Below are 23,075 nucleotides of genomic sequence, written 5' to 3'. Positions count from 1 at the left end.
GAGGTTGCATCCAGGCGTACTAAGTGACCCAGAGATCATAGTCATTGCTCATCTAAAGCTCCCTGTATGAAGCCCCACCTAGACATTTATCTTAGAATATTACCTTGGGGTGGGTTTCCTTCCCAGAACAGCTATGATCTTTTCTCCCCTCGGGCAGTGAGAACCTTGGAATTGATCAGGCTTCTTTCACTGTGGCTGCGAGTTCTAAACCAGATTTATGTCTCTACTCATTCAGCTCACCACCTGCACATCTGGGTTCTGTGTTTTCCGGGTCTGACTTTGCCTTCATCAACCTAACATTGTCCCTCATTCTGGCTTTTTTCATCCATGTTTTCTATTCATGGCAAGGATAAAATGAACCATTAAAGTGCCCAGCACTTTATACATAATAGATCCTTCTTCCCTTTAAAGTATTTTTTTCTTCTTTTGACCTTTCTGTCTTTATACTTCCTACACTTTCTCTGCCAAGTAATATTTACTAATGCACTAATTTTTCCCTTTTGGGGATAAAGTCCTCGTCACGTTGGCAGAGCCTGAAATTCATCTGTTACCGTGATATCCTTGTTGAACGGCAGTCAGCGGTGACTGCAGTGGACATCAGTAGGCCGGCAGAGTATGTCTGGGAGAAAAGATGAGCAGAGTTTAACGCAAAGGAAGGGAGCGAGGTTCCAGCCTCGGCCCTCCCCCACTCACGCCATCTTTCTGGGCCTGTCCCTGCTCTGCAAACAGAGGTGACAGTGTCCACCTCTCGGGATTGCCGTGTGGTCACAGCCAGTGAGATCACACGGGCACGAGGTTCTGGAAGCCTCATAGCTTTATAATTGTCCATTTTCTTCTTGCTGCTACTATTACTATTGACAGAGTAGCTTCAGCTTTGCGAAGACTGTGTGATGGCAAGGCCCAGAGCTTTCTTTAATCTTGTCAATATTTGGAATTTAAAAGTTGTTTCCATACATAAGTCGTACAAGGTTCTAGAACAAGTTTCCATCAGTGTGGTTCATCGTGTTAGCTCCTCAGGGGAATAGGAGTTTGGGGTCGTCACGTCCTTCTCCAGATGTGAAAATGAATCCGTTAGGAACATGGGGTGACTGGGGTATGACCGTAACGTTCCAGCAACTTCTGAGTTCACATAGCACTACCCCCTCCAAATGCTGTGTGCTGAAGGCCACGTGATGCTGTTTTGTTCTCAAAAGCTGTTTGGATCCCCCCCCTTTTTATTCTGCAGGAATTTTTATAGGACCAACAATAAGCCACATCAGAAGACATATCAGCTTATTTTATTGCTGTGCTTTCTTTTAGCACATCTGGAATATTATGCAATTAGATTACTTTTCCTCCTCAATTTTAGCACTAAATATTTGGCCATTTGCAAAAATGAAATCTCTCTTTTATCATGATAAATTTAAAGACTCATCTGTAATTACAAAGTGCCTTCAAAACCTACTAACTCTTGATAACACTGCGAGGAAGTTGTAATGCCCTCTGTAAGATAGAGAAGCTGAGGCTCAGAGCTGTTAAAGGACTTCTGTTAAGTCACTCGTCCTACGGTGACAAGCTTTAGGGGAAGAACCCGGGTTTCTGACCTCCTCAGCCTGTCTGCTCTCTGCTGCGCTTGCTGCGTTTATGCTCCATGGGATCAAGGATTTCTCTTTACTTGGAAGAATGTGTTTCCCAAATGAGCTCCAATCCTATTTTAAGCAAATTTCACTTGGATTTGTTAAGTTTTGAGCTGAATTCAGGCAAACCATTGCCTGTCTGAGCTTTGCTGCCTTCTATCATAGAATATGGGGTGGTTTTTATTTTATATTTATATTTATATTATATATATTTTATTTTATATTTATTTTTCGGGGGGGGGATTGGTTTTTAAATCACCCTCCTTGGAGCCTTCGGGATGCTGATGAGCTGCTGGGGGAGGGGCTGCCGTGGGCAGGAGGCCAGGCCGAGTGGGAGGGTTCCTCATGCCCACATCAGCTAAAGCGGCTTTGCTCTGAGCTGTGCTATAGATGCTGTGTGGTTTAGAGGGAACAGATTGGAAAGGTGACACATGGCAGAGAGCCTGGGGTTCTGGTCTTTAAAACAAAAAAGACCTAAACCTTGAGGCCCTCTGGTGACGGTGCTCTTGTGATGACCCTGGGTTGAGCTCAAAGGCTTCATGACATGACAAGCAGAACCGTCTTCTAGGGACTTACTTGGTGGTCCAGTGGCTGAGACTTTGCCTTCCAGTGCAGGGGGTGTGGGTTCGATCCCTGGTCAGGGAGCTAAAATCCCACATGCCTCTCAGCCAAAAAACCAAAACATAAAACAGAAGCAATATTGTAACAAATTCAACAAAGACTTTAAAAATGGTCCACATCAAGGGGCTTCCCTGGTGGCGCAGTGGTTAAGAATCTGCCTGCCAATGCAGGGGGCACAGGTTCGAGCCCTGGTCCAGGAAGATCCCACATGCTGCAGATCAACTAAGCCCAGACACCACAACTACTGAGCCTGCACTCTAGAGCCTGCGAGCCACAACTACTAAGCCCACACGCCACAACTACCGAAGCCCGCGTGCCTAGAGCCCGTGCTCTGCAACAAGAGAAGCCACCACAATGAGAAGCCCGCACACCACAACGAAGAGTAGCCCCCGCTCGCCGCAACTAGAGGAAACCCGCGCACAGCAACGCAGACCCAATGCAGCCAAAAAATAAATAAATAAAATAAATTTTAAAAAATTAAAAAAAACATGGTCCACATCAAAAAAGTCTAAAAAAAAAAAAAAAAGAACCATCTTCTAGCCGACACCTAGCGAAGGCAATGATCTGACCAAGGTCGTATGGCTCAGAAGAGAAGGAATTGCGATTTGAACCCAGTTCACAGACACATGCCATTCCCTCTACCCAGAATCCTGCCGGGGGTGGAACCGCTTCCCCCAACCTCCTTTCACCCAGTAAGTCCCTCCCCCTGTGAGGTCAGCACATGGCACTTGCACAGGAACCTTCTCTGACCCACCATCTAAGTCAGTTGCCCTTTTTTGTGGCCCCATGGCTCCATGTTCCTCTTCTTCAAACGCTTCAGTGTAGTTGCAATTCTCATTGCTTGGTGATTCTTTAACACCTGTCTCTTACGCTACTCTGTGAGCTTCATGAGGTCAGGTCTGTTTTGCTTTGTTTTGCTTTGTTTTGTTTTATTCCATCATTAGGTCCTCAGTACCCAGCAGAATACATGCCATTTAGTGCATGTTCATTTCATCTGTTGAATTAATGAATGAATGGAGTAGGTGGACAGACAGATGTCTAGCCTCCCAGGCAGTGATATTAAACATTACGTGTGCTGCCCCCAAGATCCCTTCTCACTCTGACCACCAGTGGTCCTGGCAGTCCCTGCACGGGCCGTCATGCTGTTTTGCTGCTGATAGTGAGTTGAGGGGTGGGCAGGGCTGTCCCGGGGGAGAAGGACTGGGGTGAATCCAGGGCCAGCGAGGACAGCCCGGAAGCCCTTGCCGGCTCACTGTGAGGGGAGCTCCCGCTCGGCCTGCTCTGTGAGTCCCGGGTGGGCTGCCCCGGAAGTGGTCCAGCATCAGGCTCTGCAGAGAGAACTCAAGCTTGAACCAGAAAATCTCCACGGTTCCTGATCCTGGATTCTTTGATTCCGCAAAACATGCTGCTTGGATGAATGGTATATAACCAAGCTCTCCCTGCTGTATTCCAGCCTAGAGTATCATGGCTAGAGGAAGCTCGTCCTCCCAGCCGAGTCCCAGTTTAGTCCCTGTCTCCCGTAACCTCTCCCTCAGTATCTGTCGAGAGATGACGCTATTCGTTAGCCCCAGGGAGGCCCTTCTCAACAGCATTTGCAAAGTAACCATAAATCACTGGAAATATATATAAATTTCTCTCTACTAATGTGTGCTTCCTTCATAATTAACTAGACACTGAGTCTCTCAAAGTAATTAGCCCACTTTCTCCAAGACTCACTGAAGAAATAAAAGCTGTACGACATAGCACACTCATGGCTAATTCTACTCATGAGTAGTGGGGTTGAGGAGAGCTCTGTAGCATGCTCCTTGGTGGGGTGGCTCTTCATACCACATGGGTGACATCGTACATGCCCTTATATCTCGGGAACCCTCTGTCGTTTGGGGCTGTGAGATCTCAGGGCCCACCTCTAGGTGCAGCAAAACTGCCCAGAGCAAGGTCCTACCAGCCTTTCACAGGACTCCATACAGACCTCATCCTGGACCCGGTGGTTTTGGTTGATTGCTGAATGATGGATTTTCAGTTGAGCCTTCTTAGCCAGGATGATAAGGCCCTCTCCCCGCAGACCTTGCATCCTCTGGATGGCTCTCCATCGGACCACTTATACCTGGAACATACCCTCAGCATCCTTTGTTGAAACAGAAGAGGAAACACATAATGAACGCCCCTACCAGTACCCCGTGTCATTCGCCCCCTAGATTACGCTCTTTGCCCTTCACCTGCCAAAATCCTACTCGTCCTTAAGATCTAGAGCTAATCTCATCTCCCTGCCAGTCTTCTCTAACCCCTAAGTCGTTTACAGTCTATGCCATCCATGTAACACTTAGCACTAACAGCACTGTCCTGCTAGCTATCACCTCATGCATCCACGTCTCAGCCCCCAAACAGAGGGTAATCTAGACTCATCCTTCTTTGTCTTATGTTGCGATACCTCTTCCCCCTCACTCTGCCGCTCTGTTGTACCCAGAACGGCCACCCCATGAATATTTATGTATTGATCAAGCAATGCCTATCCCTGTTCTGTACCTCCTCAGTGTCTGCCTCCGCACAGAATAAATCATTGTGGATCAATTGATTGAGATGAAAATGTAGCACTTCACCTGCCAAACATCTTGTGTTTTGTGACCTGGCTCATCCCCTGAGGTGCCAGCGCATTCGGGAAGCTGCGGTGCACCAGCACGGAGTTAAAGTTAGCTCTGTTGACTTGGGCTGTGCAGACGCAGCCAGGGAGAAAAGGAAAACCTCTTCCAAATTCCCCACACGGAGGAAAAGCACAGAGCTTTGGAAATCTGTGCAACATGAGACGTTACTTCAGGCTTGTTAGAAATGTAGGAGGACGGCTTGGAAGACAATGGATAGTTGAAAAGAACTTTTCAAATACGGTAAATGCGGTTAGAGCACAATAAGCAGCAGACTTAGAAACCGTTTGTGTAAAACGCAGGGCAGCCTGGCTGCTAAGTTCATGAAATTGAGAAGAGGAGCCATCTGGGCAGGTGGAAACCAAACACGTTGTTCTCTTGCGATGGTCCTGCCACCGGCCAAGCAGTGGTCTGCTAGGGATTTCTATTGTTGCTTTCTGCTGCTTTATCTTTAGTACAAATTTGAGTTCCCAACTTCCTCTTCTAGTAATTGTCAGCTAGGTTGTTCGGGCAAACTCTCCTCCTCCAAAATGAAAAATTTATTGTGATAAAATACACACAACATAAAATTTACTATTCTCACCATTCTTAAGTATACAGTTCAGTGGCGTTAAGGACCTTCACGCTGCTATGCAGCCGTCACCTCCAGCCACCTCCAGAACTTCCTCACCTTCCTCAGCTGAAACTCTGTCCCCCTTAAACGCTAACTCTCTGTCCCCGTCCCTCAGACCCTGGTGACCACCACTCTCCTTTCTGTCTCTATGAATTTGACAACTCCAGGGACCTCATGGAAAAGGAGTCGTACACTGTTTGGCCTTCCGTGTCTGCCTTATTTCACTGACTATAATGTCTTCAGGGTTCCTTCAGGTTGTCGCATGTATCCTATTAGGATCCATTTGTACAGATGAGGAAGTTGAAGCTCAGATGACTTGTCCAGGGTCATTCGGGCCTTTCTGTGTGGCCCCAACTGAGGGTCTAGAATCTTGAGCCACATAAATAATACCAATTGTTACCTGTAGCTTGAACTGTGCTAAACACTTTACATATACTATTTTCATGCAGTCCTTCAAAAACCCTGTGAGTACACGATCTGGATCTTAGAATGAGAACCTGGACCAGCGATTAAGAACTGGCCCAAGATCCGAGAGCTGGGAAGCAGTAGGGCTGGGCTGGGCTGCATCCCCGAGCCTCCCACGGGAGCGTCTGTTAGAAAACTTCCCCAGAGCAGTTATTTTCCTATGGACGTGCACGTGGGGACCAAGAACACCGGCCCACTCCCCGGGAGGCAAGGGCACGACCTCCTTTCTCCTGACTGCCTGGCCTGAGACCCTGCCTCGGAAGAACCGGGAACGTTAGGGGGGTTGATGGGAGTGAAAGGGGTGTTGGGGGACGTGAAGCGCCCCTGAGGACCTGCCAAGTGTTTGACGTGAAAAGGCGCGTCTTGCCTGCAAAGCGTGTGTCTCCTGGGACCTCCAGCTGCCAGCGTGCGGGCGGCCCAGGAGCGGGGGGCAGCTCCGGAAGCGGGTTTCTCTTGCCCGGCCCCGCTTTGCCTCCTTCGGGGCCTGGCTTGGAGCTGTCTCTCCCACGGCACTAACCGTGGGGGAACCATCTGGTCTGGTTTCTGGTGACTGACGCCAAGGAACAGAAATCCCTGTGGGAAGAGACTGCAGCCACAGCGGCAGTGAGAGGCGGTGGCGTCCACACCACGGACTCGGAGCCTCGGCTCCGAGCGGCCATCGGGGGCGGCAGGCCTAAGGCCGAGCGTCTGAGCGTGGGAAACAGACGGCTCGGTGGCGGAGCGTGCGTGATGGGGCAGGGGCGGGAGAAGGCAGTGGATGGGAGGCCGGTTCAGTCCAGAGGGTCTGTTCCAACCCGAGACCCACCTCCTGCGGGGCCTCTTCCCTGGAGAGCCGGCCTGGCTGTCACCCAGCGGCCCCCAGGGCGCCTGCGGCGTCCCTGCGCCGCCTGCCCCGAAATCCCTCTGATGGGCGCCCCTTCCCTTTCGTCCGCTCGGCCCCTCCAGAATCCCCTGTGTCCTCTGCACTGACTCCTGGGATGCAGAGCTGGGGGGGGCGGGCCCGGGCTGTCACTCGGTCCAGCCCTCTCCCTGGTGAGGTCAGGTGGCCTGACCAGTCGCACGGCCGTGGCTGGGGCCTGGGCCCTTTCCTGCATTAAACCAACGCGGCCTCTGTCCTCGAAACCCCCAGGGCAGTTCATGAGGAGACGGGCACACCGTCATCGGACCTGAGGTCTTATGACCAGGATTTCACTTTTTCCTCTTCCCTTTGGCTTCTTTTTTTAAATACGGGGAAGGTACGGGAGGAAGTGACTTTCTTAGTTTCTAGAGCACTTGTTTAGGTCGTGCCCGATGCTGAGCGGTAATTCCCCTGCCTCCCTGACTCCCAACCTCCCCCCACTTTCCCAGCCAGGCTCCCCAGCGTGCCCCCCTGCCCTCCCCCCGGCGTCCCTCCTCTCCCCATCAGCCCTGCAGGTAAAGGAGGTGGGGGACAAAGCAGCGGGCCCTGAGCGCCCACCCCGGGCCGCCGGGGTCTCACCAGCGTCTGCTGGCGTGTCAGCACCAGCCCCGGGAGGCACGTGTCATCCTCACGTCACAAGGGGGGCGCCAAGGGCTCGGTCACACAGACAGCAGAGGCCGGGGGACGGAGTGGCAGTCGGACCCCTGCCGCAAGTCTGGGGTCTTCTCCCCCCCTCACGCCCCATTTCCCTGGCCACCAGCCCCCTCCCTGATCCCCGTCCCATCACACTGTTCCCCTCACCTGAGCCTCCCGACCGGGCGAAGGGCGCGGCCGGGTGGCCGTCCCGCTGAGCTTCGGCATCACACGAGCAGGAGCGAGTCAGTGGTCCCACCGCCCATTACCCTGAAAACAGCACCTGCCCCAGCACAGCCCCGTCCCCGCTGTGGAGCAGCCCCTGTAGGTAGGTCGCGTCAGCAGGGACCGTGGGCGCAGCGACCCATTCAGGGAGGTGCCCAGCGCACCACCGAGAACGTGAAGGGGCTGCTCTCGTCACCGACGGAAAAGCAGACACTTCCCCTGTCTCGGGAGCAGGTGTTGGTGGCCTCCGGGGAAGGACTTGACCTCGAGATCGGAGCCTGTGTGGTTGCCGGGGTCAACTTGATGGTGGGATGATGGAGGGGGTCCGGCTCTCGCCGGCCCCCTGCCCCACTGTCCCTTCTGTCCAGGGAAGCCTGGTGGCCCTGGTCCCTGCACAGAGTCCATCACTGGCACGCTGTCACCTGGAGAGCGGCAGTGAGCTTAGCAGTACTTCCTTTTCACTGACTTATCATCGACTTACAATGTGATATTAGTCTCAGGTGTACAGCATAGTAATTCAATGTTTTTTGTAGGTCATACTCCATACAAAGTTATTACAAAAATACTGACTGTATTCCCTGTACTGTACATTACATCCTTACCACTTGTTTGTTTTACGCCTAGCAGTGTGTACCTCTTAATCCCCCGCGCCTAGTTTGCCCCTCCCCTCTGGTCACCACTAGTTTGTTCGCTCTGTGTTCTTTGGGGTGGGGTGTACACCCGGGAGTGGGAGTGCTGGGTCACATGGTAATTGTGTTTACCTTGTGGGGAGCCACCAGACTGTTCCCCACAGTGGCCACGCTATTTTACGTTCCCGCAGGGTTGCTGGTTTCAGATCCAGCCCTGCCACTTACTCGCTGTGTGGACGTAGCCCAGTGACTTCTGCTCTCTCTCTCTCTGCTTGTCTCTTCTCTCTCTCTCTCTCTCTCTCTCTCTCTCTCTCTGTTTCCTCATTTGTGTGTCGGGACAGTGATGCTGTCTACCCAGTGGGGGTGTGATGCTTACATGGGTCCGTGGATGTAAAGGGCTTACATACCAGTGCCTGGTATGTAAGAGGCGCTACGTAAATAAATGTCTGCTGCTGTTGCTGTTTCTGAGCCAGCGGGGGCCATGACGGATGAAAGATTGAGAAGCTTTTGGGCTGAAAGAGGCCTCGTTGGGAGGATGTAAAAGAATCAGAAAGGCCCTAACCCAGACAGTTGGGGCTGGCCCTCCGGGCATCCCTCCCTCTGGGGAATCCACCTTCTCACCTGTGCCACGCTGAGCTGTGAGACCCTCCAGCTCTGTGGTCTTCGTGGACGGACCACTCCTCAGGGGCGAGAGACTCGGTCCTCCGCTCAGACCAGGGACCAGGTCCGTGGCTTTCGGTTTCCCCGCCAGCGAAAGAAGGACCAAGTAATCCACCATCTGAAAGCTCCAAAAAGAAGTTTCTAGCAAACAGACAAAAGGCACTCCTCCCTCTCCCTCTCCCTCTCCAGTGATGTTAGGAAAAGGCAAACCTGGCTGATTTTCAGTCGCGTCTACTGAATTGTGGCCAAATATTCTGCCAAATACTGTTTCTCTCAATTTTTAAAATTAATCCATATGTTTATGATTCATTTGCACCCAACTCATCACAGTGTTTTGTAAAAGCTGTTGGAATCCCAAGAATCCTTATAGGGACCTTCTTGGAAGCACTTAGAAGCAAGGAGATAAATTTTTTTCCCGTTCGTCTTTGGTTGGAAATCTCAACTTGTACAGGTCGTATTACCAGCTCTTCAGCTGAGAGACAGAGACCTGAGTGAACCACCGGAAAAATACAATAACAGTGTCGTGAGGGTGCTTTCATCTCACGCTCGTGCGGCGCTTGATGGCTTCCGGGCCCTGTCACCTTGTCTCCGAGGCAGTTGGGAAAAGTCGATGGGGTCATTGCTGTTACTCTTTCAACGGAGGAGAAACTCAGAGTCAGGACGTGTGTCGTAGCCTGGAAATGAGGAGCCCGTTCTAGGCCCCTGTGAGTCGGGGAGGGGGGCGGGGAGGACGGGCCCCTGCCCAGGCTGGTTGGGACAGTGGCCTCCCCTGCAGGAAACCATCCTCCCACCCTTGTTGGGTCTCCAGATCTGTCGCCGCACCTGTTCTAGTGAATGTTTGCGTTATCATCCAACAGCCCGCAGTCCCTCTGCCCTTTTTCTTGCTCAACTAATTTCTCCCCCCTAGAACCCTCCATCCCTTGGAAACCCGGGATGCTGCCTGGTGATGTCGGGATGGGAGAAGGGCCCTTGCTGTGCACGGGGGCGGGAAGGTGGTTCTCCCGGCTGCCCCAAGAGGCCAGTGCAGCGGGGCACAGCTGGGCTCCACCCCTGCAGGGCACACTGTCCCTAAAGGGCCCCGGCAGGGCAGACCTCAGCCCTCCAGCCCCAGCGCGAGGCCTGCTGGGGAAGCGTCTTGCGGCGCACACAGCCTCTGCATCGGGTGCTGTGGCCTGGTGTCTCTGGGGGCTTGGGTTCTACAAAAGGCTTTGCCACCAGGAACCAGGAACCACAGAGGCCCGTGCTGCCAGCTCACTGCTGTGCCCACGGGGTTCCCTGCTCACCTCATTTAAAAAGCACAGAAAGAGGCCCCGCTTACCGAGCTCCTTCGGTTCTGTGGCACACCCTTGTGTGCTCTGTCTGGTGGTTCTGCTTTGAGCCGTTCTCCACGGTCGACACGACTGTTATCCACCTTCTATCCTGAGGCCCGGTGCGGGAACCGGCCGGGGTCACCGGGGGAGGACATGGCACCGCTGGGCGTGGACCAGGAGCTGGCTCCGAGGCCTGCCCCGTGGCCCGCGGAGGGGGATGAGGCTCACGTCGGTGGAGGGCTTGGGGCGCCCCGGTGTTTATGGCTACCCTCGCTGCCTCCTAGCTGACAGCGTCCGCCTCCCTCACTGTTGGAGGCAGGGGTGGGAGAGGGAAGGAGAATGCCGTGGCTGAACGCAGGCAGGGGCCGTGGAACCCCGGCAGGTCAGTGCGAGGCCGGACCAGCCTCCTCTAGGCCTGAACGCAGCTTCCCACCCCAGGGTTCAGTGGTTGCATAAGCATTCGTTCAGCAGCTTTTACGCAGCACCTGCCCTGTGCCAGACATCGCCCTGGGCACCAGAGGAGCAAAGTGGAGTAACACGGCAGGGTGCCGTCCCGCAGGGGCGCACAGCGCACGCGATGGAGACCAGCGTCTAGGGGACTCGCTGGGGAGATACAGAGGCGCAAGCCTGCCCAGTGCGCGGCAGGGCAAGTCTCTTTTCTTTTTTTAATAGAACAGCTTTACTGAGATGTAATTCACGTCTCATACATCCATTTAAAATATTCAACTCAGTGTTTTTTCTAACACTCACCACTATCCCATTCCAGACATTTTCACTACCTTCAAAAGAAGCCCCGTCTTCATGAATAGTCACTCCATTTTCCACCAGCCCCTCAGCCCAGGGCAGTTATGAGTCTGCTTCCTGTCTGTATGGAATTGCCTCCTCTGGACATTTCAGATAATGGAATCATATAATATGTGGTCTTCTGTGTCTGGCGTCTTTCACTAAGTGTAACGTTTTCAAGGCCCATCTGGGTTGTAGCATTAGAACTTCATTTCTTCTTATGGCTGAATAATAGTCCACGTAGAGGTAGGTTGTTTATCCAGTCATCATTTGAAGGACGTTTGGGTCGTTTCCACTTTTTGGCTGTCGAGAAGAATGCCGCCCTGCACATTCATGTACAGGTTTGTGTGTGGCCAGACGCTCCCATTTCTCTCGAGCATACACCTTCTGGAGGGACTGCTGGATCATAGGGTGACTGTGTTTCAGGGTCTGAAGAACTGCCGTGTTTAACTTTCAGGGGTTCCTCCGGCTCTTTCCCCAGCGGCTGCACCATTTTACATCCCCGCCAGCCACGCGTAAGGGTTCTTATTTCTCCATATCTTCTCCAACACTCGCTATTTTCTGTCTTTCTGATTATAGCCGTCTTAGCTAGTACGAAGTGGCATCTCACGCGGTTTTGATTTGCATTTTCCCTGCTGGCTAATGACATTGAGCATCTTTTCATGCGCTTACCAACCATTTGCATGTCTTCTTGCGAGAATTCTATTCAGATCCTTTGTGCATTTTTAATCAGATTATGTCTTTTTATTTTTGAGTTGTAGGAGTTCTTTATATATTCTAGATACAAGTCCCCTGTCAGTATATGATTGGCAAATATTTTCTCCCATTCTGTAAGTTATCTTTTCATTTTCTTAATGGTGTCCTTTGAAGCACAAAAGTTTCTAATTTTGATGAAGCCCAATTCATCCATTTTTTTCTTTTGTCACCTGTGCATTTGGTGTCGTACCTAAGGAAGCTTTGCCTGGCCCAGGGTCATGAAGATGGACTCTCGTGTTTTCTTCTAAGACTGTTACAGTTGTAGCTCTTACGTTTAGATGTGTGACCTATTTTGAGTTAATTTTTGTCTGGTGTGAGGAAAGGGCCAACTTCGTTGTCTTGCGTGAGGACACAGAGGCGTCCCAGCGCCACTTGTTGAAAAGACATTTCCCCATCGAATGGCCGTGGGGCGGGAAGAGGTGGAAGCGCTGCCCCACCCCCCTGAGGACCGGCTTCCTCCCCCAGCCACTCAGAGGTACCTTCTTCCCTTACCTGGGTCCACAAGGGGACTGAAATGCGAATAGGCCTGTGAGGCACAGTCCTCACCCTTCCTGGAGGCGGCAGGACAAGGTGCAGGACAAGGTGACCAGCCCCGGGCGGAGGAGGAAAGAGAGCAGATCAGGAAGGCAGGGACATCCTGCTCAGCGAGGGGCCTGGCGGCAAAACGGGCGGAGAGGGAGGGGGGAGCCCCACCGAGAACAAATCCACGAAGCGTCCCGAGTCCCCGAGAAGCACGGGCCCGGGGCCCTGTGGCACCTGTGGGGAACGGCGGGCCTCCCAGGGCGTACGGAGCTCCCGACCCTACCAGAGGCCCCTGTTCACAGCTCTAGCTTTCCTGCAGGCCTGGGGCGGCCTCCCGCTGGGCAGCGGGCGTGTGGCGCGTGGTGTTGATGTCCCCGGGGCTCTGCCCGGGACCCACTTGTCTGCTCCAGCTTCTCCACCTGCAGCGAGGCAGGCAGGGCTGGCTCTCCCAGGAAGGGGGCTGGAAAGGAGGAATTTGGTGGCTTGAAGGAGAGAAACAGAAGTGCCTGGAGAGGGGAGGGCCAGGCCTGCTGGCCAGGGCCCCGGGGGCTTCCTGATAAGCTGTTGTGTACCCGTGTGTCTCAGCAGCTGCCATGCAGTAGAAGCCTTAGTGCTGTCGGGACCCCGTGTTCCAGAATCACCCAGCTGTTCCATGGCAGCCAGGCCAGCAGCCGCCTGGTAGAACCAGGATTACAGTGATTGTCTGCACGGCACAGAGATGGCACGATTGTCCGTATGCTCCCCACGGCCTGCAGGGGGCGTGCTTGGTCCCTAACCGCTCTGCTTGTCAGGGTCCGCCTCGGAGCCCAGGGCTCCCGCCCAGCTGCTGAATCAGGGCCGGCCCAGGAAATCGATTTGCAAGAAACTTCCTTCCCAATGGATGCACTCCGTCCAAGGGGACCCAGCGGTCAGCGTTCCTGTCACCGGCTCCTCTGTAAGGGACACGCCGGCCGTCAGCAGGGGTGCGCTTCTGTAGCGCCCCGTCGGTGGCCCTGTGCCCTCCTGCACTTTCACCACTGCTTCTGCAGGAGACACGCCTGCCCCACACTCACCTGCCTTTCTCTCCCGTCTCCAGGACACACAGGACCAGCCACTGCTACCGCATCACCTACCGCCACATGGAGCGCACGATGTCGCAGAGAGAGGTCGGGTGCGTCCACCAGGCCGTGCAGGAGGCGGCCGTACGGCTGCTGGGCGTCGAGGGCAGGTTTTGATGTCGCCACCTCCCCGGCCATGGCCCTCCCAGGGCCCCGGGTTTGCTGAACCAAAGAGAAAAAGATATTGTTTGTGGACAGAGGCATCCGTCATCTTGTGGTAAATGGGTCAGTTTCAGGACTTTCAGAAGGTAAAGGATCGCTCTTGAGTAGCTGTTGCCATAGCATGTGTCTTTTATTTGGGAAAAGTTGGGGGAAGGAGCAGTAATACGAGAGTTACCTTCTTTTCCTTTTAGAAATGCTTTGCCCGTTGGCGCTCGGTGCGGTTAATTGGTCCCTGGATTCTGTTAAAGTGTAAACACCAGACATGATTTCCTGCCTGACAGGCTCTTCCCCCCGTGTAATGAGCGGAGCTACACAGAGGGACACACTCCAGACCACAGAAGCTTTTCTCAATCGGCTCCCGTTCCTTTCTCCCTCCTTTTTCTGTTCTGCAAAGGGCAGGCTGCAGCCAGGGCGCGGATGAAATGCCAGGGATCCCTCAGAGGTGGAGGGAGTCGCATCTCTGAGCGAGCAGGATTTTACTTCCTTTTCACAAAGTGGGGCTTGGAGCCAGGGCTCTGGCCCCAGGGTGTGGACAAAGCTGCCTCCTGCCCGCCCCCCACCCCCACCCCCAGAGGAGAGAGAGCGCCCCGGGGCTGGGTGGCACCCGGCACTGCAGGGCCAGGTCCTTGAAGCCCCGGAGAGTTTGTTTCCTAATGGAAGGCCTCTGCTTCCGGAGACGACCTTTATGGAGCAATACGGGGCTTTGATGTTCCCCTTTTTCCATCCCGAGCGCTTTGTAGTCTGCCTGCTTCCCTCCTGGCCAGTTTTCATAATCAGATTCCCTCCCCGGTGTGATGCTGGCGGCTGATGGAGGACCGTGTGAGCACTGGGATAAATATTTGATGAGAGCGGCCATTAGCAGCCAGCGGTGTGAGGGTGGGCAGCTGCTCCAACAGCAAGGAATGGCTTCAATGTCATTTTACCCTCTTACCCAGGGGGACGTGTCCCTTGGATTTTCAAGGGGACCCTGTCTAGGGTCCTGGGGCCCCAGGCGCTGTTTGTGGAGAGAAGGGGTCTAATGCGCAGCGCGATTGGTGATCTCTTCTCCAGAAGCATTTGCTAGCAGACCACTCCTGATCCGGCCTGGGGCTGCATTTCTAGAGACCCCTTTTATCCCCAAGACCCCTTAGGCATTCACGGAAATCCTGGCGTAACACCCAGAAAACACGGCACGGCCCACGACCTGAGCACATATCTGTCAGATGCCAAGTGCTGTGCTAGTGCCTGGGGGCAGTGCTGACATTGGGGAGGGGGGAGGGCCTTGCTGAACGTTCCTCTCTCGACACTGCATGAGATGTAGTCAACCTTCCCCTACATTTTCCTGTGAGGTCGGAGGAGTCTCGGGCCCTAACCAGGAGCGCCCCCGAGCCTGCTGCCTCCCAGTGAAGACCCTGTACCTAGACGGACTTGGGTGCATTGCCAGGTCTGCGCCTCCTCCCTGCTCCCGGGACCTGTGCTTTGCGAGCCCCCAGCCGCGCGGGCTCGTGCGACCCCCACCTCCGCTCTGTGTGTTGGCGTGCGTGCCAAAGGTGGGCCCGCCTACCCGGGGGCCGAGGGGACATCCAGCTCTTCACTTTTCTCATGGGACTCCCGCAGGAGAATAAAGAGTGAAGCAGAAAAAATGGGAAAGATAATGGAACCCCTGAGATGAACAGCACTCTGCAGCTCGGTGACAGATGAGTCCGTATAAATAGAGCGTGTTGGCCAACACCAGTGTCACCCGCCACCCGCCGGGAGGCTCCCTCCCGCCCTTCGTGAAGCCGGGACAGTAATCTGCCTGCTGCAGAGGTTGGTCAGGAGTAGAACCCGGAACCTAAGAAGCTGCCGGTGACATCTGCTCTGGCGACGGACATCGGGAACCGGGTGCAGAAGGGATGACCCGTACAGTGGCTCTCCCTCCCCCACGTCTCAGCGGCCACATGGGGTCCTCTGTCCCCACGTCAGCTGTCCAGTCTCCGTGACGGCCATCAGCACTTGTGCTCGGCAGCCGCCAGGCAGGGCCATCCCTACCCATCCGCAAGTCACAGTAGAGGGAGGACACATAACAGCGACGGTGGGGTTGACAGTGGCTGACCCCCGCCCCCCTGGGTGTCCCAGGCTCAGCGCACTGCGTGTGTTCAGCCACCTGAGTCTGCACCGCTGTTCCACGTGCAATAGATGAGCCAGGAAGAGGTGGACCGGGACCAGCGTGCCCTCCTTCCACTCTCACGGCCCCGGTGGTCCTGTTCTCCCCTCCACCCTCCAGGAGTGAGGTCAGTGTGCTCGGGGAGGTGCTGCAAAGCCAGGGCTGGAGGAGGCCTCTCTGACTTCCAAGCCTGTGCTCTTCACGTTGCCCCCAGCTACACCCCCTGCACTTGCCCGGGCGCTCGGCCTACGACAGGCAGGGTGGGGATTCACTCTGGACACAACAAGGCAGAGGGGCCACCGCTGCGCTGCGGACGTCACCACCAGGACAGTGGCAGCATGACTGCCCAGCCCCGGGACCCTGTCCACAAGGTGCTAGGGCATGTGACATGGGCCCTCGGGGCCAGCCGTGGGTTCTGTATCAAAACCGTTGGAAGGTCCTCTTTATCACCTGACACTTCAAGTGGTCAATAGAATTACACTTGCTGCTTCAGGACGGCAGGTCCGGGCCACAGTCAGAGCTGAAAGGTCAGCTGCTGAGCGACAGGAAAGTCCAGAACTGAACGATCTAGGACCCTGCGAGGGTAGTGCGTGCTCCCAGGAGGCTGCGTCCCAGCCCCCGGGAAGGTGGGGCATCAGGAGGAAAGTTCTTCTTGCCCTCGGTGACCAATTGCTCGAGATCCTAGTGGCTCTGGTCTCCTAGATGGCGTCTACAAAAGCCAACAACACACACACACACCTAAAGCTGGTGCCCTGTTCAAAGGCAGGGGCTACAGACACTTGTACAGGCAGGAGACCACCCGGCTCGGGCCTCTTTGGCCCATTCCTGAGCCTGGGGCTGGTCTGGGGCGGGTGGATCAGGTGCCTCCTGGAGCACTGGAACAAGCCCCAGGCTGAGCTTAGATCAGGTCTAAACCCGGCTCTGCCATGGTGAGTCACTTAGCAACCCTGAGGCTAAACGTTCTCCGCTCTGAGATGGAGGTGATGATGCTCTCCTCCCTCCAGGGACCGAGTGTGGACGGCTCAGCAAGGAGGAAGAAGATCGTGTGTAAAACTCTTAAGCATCTCATTTTAGCCTCACACAAACTGAAACTCAACCACAGTACGTCCACCTAGGAGCTAAGAACATGAGGCCAAGGACCAGGCCCAGGGTCCTCCCATGAACGGGAAATTGACCTAGAATTTAAGGCCCGCTCTCTGTAAGACCAAAGCTGCGGTCTTCCTGCCGTGCCCTGTGTCTGCCAAGAACTGACACGGATGAGAACACAGCGGCCGGGCCTCACCCTTTGCAGTCTCAGGTGTGAGATGCGGGGCGCCCTCCACAGCCTTTGCTCCCCAAGTGCAGGCCCGCACATGCACACGTGTTTGTCTATTCGGACGCAAGACTCAAAGAGGGCTTGGCCTGCACACACTTCCAGAGGACGCAGGGAGACCAGGCCACACTGAGTTAAACAGGAGACTTCAAGGAGGGCGCATGAGGCTGGTTAAACTACAAGGATCGATCCAAGAAGGAAATCAGTTTAACCAGTGGGCTCAACGCTAAAGCAGCACGTCCCAGCTGTGTCCCGGCTACACCCTGTGCTGTTGGAGCCCTCGGGCGGGACGGGTGCCCAGGGCCGTGTGCCGACCATGGCCTGCTGGCTGTGCGGTCACCCTTCTCTCCCAAATAAGAAAGGCTTTCGGGACGCAGGTGTGTGAGACTGGCATTATTACAGAGGCAACTTTGAAATCTATTTTTAATGGCTTCGAATCTATTAAGTGACTCATTTGAAGTCATCTATATTTTATTACTAATAAGAAACAACTAGGATGGCAAAGCAAGTCAATGGAAAAAGGAAAGTCTTTTCCACAGGTGTGCTGGAGCAACTGGGTCCCCATGTAAGAAAAAAAGAAAAGCATCTCAACCCCGATGCCACACGTCACACAAAACTTAATTCAAGATGGAGCCTAAATATAAAAGCCCAAACCTTACTATCAGGCTTAAAGAAGAAAATGTAAAGGACGATCCTTATGACCTTGGGTAGGCAATGACTTCCTAGAGAGGACACAGAAAGAGCTAGGAAAGAAAAAAAAATGATCAGCTGGACTTTTTCAAGATTCAAAACATCTGCTCTTTGAAACACGTCATTAAGAAAATGAATAGGGGGACTTCCCTGGTGGTGCAGTGGTTAAGAATCTGCCCTTCCACTGTAGGGGGGCACAGTTTCGATCCCTGGTCGGGAACTAAGATCCTGCATGCCGCGCAGTGTGGCCAGAAAAAAAAAAAAAGAATAGACAAACCACAGATTGGGAGAAAATATTGTGACACATATATTCAACAAAGGATTTATATCCAGAATATACAAAGAATTCCTACAATTCAATAATAATTTTTTTAAAAAATCTTTTGAAAAATGGGAAAAATTCCTATAATTCAGTAATTTTTAAAAAAAGCTTTTTAAAAAATGAACAAGCACTTCACAAAAAAAAAGATTTATTAATGGCCAATAAGTTGGAAAGATGCTCCACATTCTTAGTCATCAGGGCAATGCATTCAGGAAGTTACAGAGCAGCCGGAACTCATCTATAGGGGCAAAAAGCAGATCAGAGGTTGCCTGGGCCTGGGAAGAGATTGGTGGAAAGGGGCCAATGGGAATGTTCTCTATCTTGATAGACATGCAGGTTACGTGGATGGGTGCATTTGTCAAAACTCATCAAACGGTATGCTTTAAGATCTGTGCCTTTCGCTGTGCGTAAACTATACCACAAAGGAAAAGAGACAAATTACACGTGCTGCATCTCACAACCAAATGCACACTACGGCTCCAAAGTGGAGACAGCAGCTCAGCGCCGAGGGAGCAGGCCTAGAGATGGGTGTAGCAGGGGCTCTGGGACTCTGGGGGCAAGATCATTCTTGAGTTGACCGCACACCTGGGGCAGGCAGCTCTCTCCAAGGAGAGTGGCTGTACGGGGGAGGGGACAGGGTGGATCTGGACAAACAAGGTGCCAGCACAAGACACAGGAAGAGAAGCACCGGGGACCTGCCGACCCCAGCTCTCCATCCCTCGGTGGTGTCCTTGGAGCTCACTTCACCCAGGAGGCAGGACGCTGGGGACCGGCTGGGGTGGGCTCAGGGCACAGAGACAAGAGGGGAAGGAAGGACGTGGGGACTGCCGATGGAGCCTCTGGTTTATCTCTGTTGTTTCTTCCTAAACCCCCGGAGTCCCTTGGAGCCAGAGCAGCACATGGACGCAAGCCACGCTCCACCCCTGCTCCAGCTGCGGTCTGAGCCTATCACAAAGCCCGCCCATCCCAGGGGGGAATCACGCCGGGATCCCACGGGAGGCCAGGGCAGCTGCCGTGGCCTCCTGGCTCCACGGGACATCTGTCTCCCACACCGGGGAGGTTCACACGTGGCCCGACCGAGAATCAGACTCCATGGCGCTCCCTCCAGCCCTGTCCTCAGCCCGCCTCCAGCTGGGCTCCGCGAGGACCAGAGCCCCTCAGTCCTTCCGTACCACGTATCTGAGCTGCCCAGGTGCCACCAGCTGCCCACACCTGGGAGGCACAGAGGCTGTACGGATGGTCAGTGGTGCCCCGGGCATCAGATGTTAACTGCACTCAGTGCGGGGGTGACATGGAGTTCCCACACCTCCATGCAGCCCCATTTAACGTGAGATGGGGATTCCAGTCCCTCGGGGGTTGTGAGGAGGGTTGAATGGATTGAAGCGGGCAACACTCTCAATTTTTAGCACGATATACCGACCATTACAAGTGAATCCATATTTTTCTTAAAAACCCACGTCGGGAAAACGTGCTGGAGTTAGAAGGTGGGGATGATTGTTTGACTGTCTGAATACATGAAAATTCACTGAATTGTGTGCTTTGAAAGGGTGAATTTTATGGGATGAGAATTATATCTCAATAAAGCTGTTATAAAAAATGTTAAACATGTATTCACTGTATGACCCGGCAGCCCCTTCCTAAGGTGTTTCCCAGGAGAAATGAAGCACAGGATGTTACTGAGTTGGGTGAACACGGAAACCCAGGCAGAGGTGAAGGCAGCTCAGTCTGCCGTCCTCTCCTTCCCAGGGGTTTGGCCCCTGAGAGCTGGGCCAGAGTCAGGCCTGGCATACACGCGGATGCGGTTTGGGGGTAACTGTTAAGCTGGGGTGTTCCTCCATCCACCTCTCCACGGGGGAGGGGCCGCTGGTACCTGACCTCCTCAGGAAGGCTCAGTGGACCTGCTTCCTGCTCTGTAACGTGTGGTTTCCCCACCAGGAGCACGAGAAATGCAGAGTCCCGGGCCCCTTCCTGGACCTGCTGAATGAGAGCCTGCATTTATCCAGGTCCCAGATGATCCGTGTGTGTGTGTGTGTGTGTGTGTGTGTGTGTGTGTGTGTCACATCCAGAGATGCTCTGAGCTGGAGCCATGCGCTCCTTAGCCAGGAGGATTGAGGCTTAGCCAGGCTGCAAGGCAGCAAGGAAGAAAATGCCCCCCTTAGGTCCTTGGGGCCCTGTTACGATTTGAAGGGTGTCCATCCTTCAAAAGAGACCTTGAAGTCCTACCCCAGCACCTCCAGGGCGAGTCCCCATTTAGAGACGGGGTCCATGGAGACGCAATGATTAAGATTCCCACGGTGCCTGGTGTCCTTATAAGAAGACAGCCATGTGAAAACAGACCACCAGAAGCTAAGAGAGGCAAGGAAGGACCCCCTACAGGTCTCAGAGGGAGCATGGCCTGCCGATGGCTCCAGAAATGTGAGAGAATACTTTGTGTTGTTTTAGGCCACCCGGTCTGTGGGCGCCCTAGGAAGCAAATAGGGATCCCAAGACAGAGGGAGCAACCCCTTATCCTTCGGACTCTGAAAAGACAGCCCCGCACGTGCCCGCAGAGGGAACCCCTAGTAAATGGGGGCTGCCGTGTCTTTGGGTGGAGGGAGGCCTTCAAGTCTCGCCTTCCCAGGAGGCTTGGTCTCTCTCAGCCTCAGTGCACCCGGCCGGGCAGCCCCTTGGGCAGAACACCCGGAGGGCAGCGGTGTCCGAACTGGTAGCTCGGCCTCAGGGCCCAGAACCCGCAGCTGAGACTCAGGGGAGCCTCCCAGCTGGCTCTGAACTGAGGCAAAGCCAGCCAGGCAGGGCCCGGCCACGCAGAGAGGGCCAGGCCGGCGGGGTGCGAGAGACAGCGGGTGTGGATGCCCTCGACACCAGTGACCAGAGGGGAGCGGTTCCCAGGTGCTTTCCCCGGTAGAGACAGGCTTTGGGGCCGCCCAGGGGTCTGCCCCTCGGGGCAGGAGGAAGTGCAGGGGCTGACAGGCTCTGACTGCAGCGCCCCAGAGCAGGCTGTGCTCCAGGCCCTGCGGGCAGGGCATCCCAGGCGGTGCTGTGAGGGGCTTTCACTGTGCCCCCAGCCAGCCACTTCTCCGGTCTGCCCAGACGAGGGTGGTCCCGATGGTCACCGGGGAGTTGGAGGTCGTCCAGATAACATCTGCAGTCCTTTCACGTTCGCCCTGCCCTGCGAGGCCTTGGCCTCGGGCAAGCAGCCCCTCCCACCCCTCCTCCCCTCCCCTCTGCCCCTCTGGCCTGGATTAATTCAGACGCAGGTGATGAGAATGAAGCCGCGGCCCCGCCAGAGGGAAGCACGTTGGGCCTGTTCACAGCCTCACCCCTTGGATGAGGGCACAGCGCCTGGCAAACGGCCGCTCCCCAGCAAGGGCCGCAGCCAGCGCTCATGTCGCTGTGCGTCACTCACCGCCCTGGCCGGGCTGGGCGGGCGGCATGGGGAGGCTGGCTGCCTGAGCCCCTCTGTCCACACAGGCAGAACCCGGCCGAGGGAGAGGAAGCAGGGCCGGCCTCCCTGAAGCGGGCTCCGGGGCTGGCCGTCTCGGAGGTCACGCTGCGCCATCCCAGTCTGGGTCCCCGCACGCAGATGACCAGCCTCTCCTGTGCCGGCCCCTCCAGCAGGCTCTCAGCAGCGTTCACTGGCTATTCAACCCAGACCAGGACAGAGTCTGTTAACTCTTGGACTGATGCCGTGTGTGGGCCTCAGGACCTGAAAAATACTGTTGAATGGGGTCACTTAAAGCACGTTTTCAAGAAAACACAGGAGGTTTAGCAAAATGGTTAAAAACCTGGGTTTTGGAGCCAGGCAGAGGTAAGCTCAAATGTGGGTTCCTCGAGAACACCTCTCGGCCTCATGGTGCACGTCTGCAGGATGGGACAGTCGGTGCTGCAAGGACTACGTGACACCGCATATGGGAAAGCTGCTAGTGTGGGGCTTGGTAAGTCGACAGTGAAAGGGAAAAAGGAGATCTGGTTGTGGGTTCAGAGAAGGCCACACTCCCAACTAAAGGGATTGCGAGGTCTGGGAAACTTCTGGAAAATTGTGGTGGCACATGGCGGTATCCTGGAAGGTCTGGACTCAAAGGAACCTTAGAGATTGTTTGTCCGGTGGCTCCATTTTAGAGATGAATTGCTGAGGCCCAGAGAAGTAAAATGACTTGTATTACTTGGATGAAGAACCAACGGAGACTGACTAGACAATTCTCTCATAGTACAACAAGTCTGGAGGAGGCAGGGCTGGTTCCGTGGTCCAGTGTTGGCACTGAGACCCCAGGCTCTTCCTCCTGCTCTGCCAGCTGCAGCAGGTGTGTCTTCCCCTCATGGCTACAATGTGGCTGCAAGAGCACCAACCAGCATATCTCCACACAGCCTCCAAGAGCAGGAATGGAGAGGGCAAGGGAGCTCAGTTTCTCCTCACAAATTTCTTTTTCTCATAGAGAAAACATTTCTCAGCCTTCCCTTCAAGTCTCATTGTTCAGGAGTGATTCACAGGCCCACACTCCAGCTTTAAGACCTGGGAAAGGAAGTGTCTGTCATTTCCAGCCTCTATTGTAGGAAAAGAGGCTCTACCAAAAAAATAAGGGGGATGGGGGATGCTATTTCATAGGCAACCAACAGTGTCTCCCAGACTGGCCCAAAGTCATCCAGCTGCTTGCCAGCCAGACCCCTGCAGGGCCCAGGATAGAACACTTGGCCCAGGCCCAGCATCATTTCCTCCTGTATTTTGCTGCCTCCTTGGTAAGCAAGGGCTTTAGAAATGGCGTGTAGTGAAGGGCCATGTGAAGAGCAGCTAGTCTCTGGCCAGAGGACTAGTGAAGCTGAAGCTTGGAGTCCAAACTGAGCAGAGTGCGTGGAGGCTGGGCGAGGGAAGCAGAGGAAGCCGCTCAGCCCAGAGCTTCCCCAGGCTTCCTTCCCACTGGGCCCACCCCTCAAGACCCTTCTGCCTGGACGTTTGTCAAAGAGGGTGGCGACATGCATTGGAGGATTAATCAGACGGGGACATT

The 23,075-nt window shown here is 54.5% G+C and overlaps 1 protein-coding gene across 3 annotated transcripts in view; it reads left to right on the top strand.

Annotated features, from left to right (window-relative positions):
• Positions 1 to 13,738, top strand: part of FARS2 (phenylalanyl-tRNA synthetase 2, mitochondrial) — a 310,218-nt gene extending 296,480 nt beyond the window's left edge. For 2 of the 3 annotated variants that reach the window (XM_079713869.1, XM_079713868.1), the window contains one exon: positions 13,443 to 13,738. In XM_079713869.1, the coding sequence (XP_079569995.1) occupies positions 13,443 to 13,581 (139 nt within the window). In that variant the 3' untranslated portion in view covers positions 13,582 to 13,738. The remainder of the gene's footprint in view (positions 1 to 13,442) is intronic. The other variant, XM_079713870.1, reaches the window with a different exon arrangement.
• Positions 13,739 to 23,075: the final 9,337 nt, after the last annotated feature.

Source organism: Hyperoodon ampullatus (assembly GCF_949752795.1).
Source record: "Hyperoodon ampullatus genome assembly, chromosome: 10".
NCBI classification, from domain to species: Eukaryota; Metazoa; Chordata; class Mammalia; order Artiodactyla; family Ziphiidae; genus Hyperoodon; species Hyperoodon ampullatus.
The sequence above is the reverse complement of the archived record's forward strand: the minus strand, read 5'-3'. Positions and strand labels throughout refer to the sequence as shown.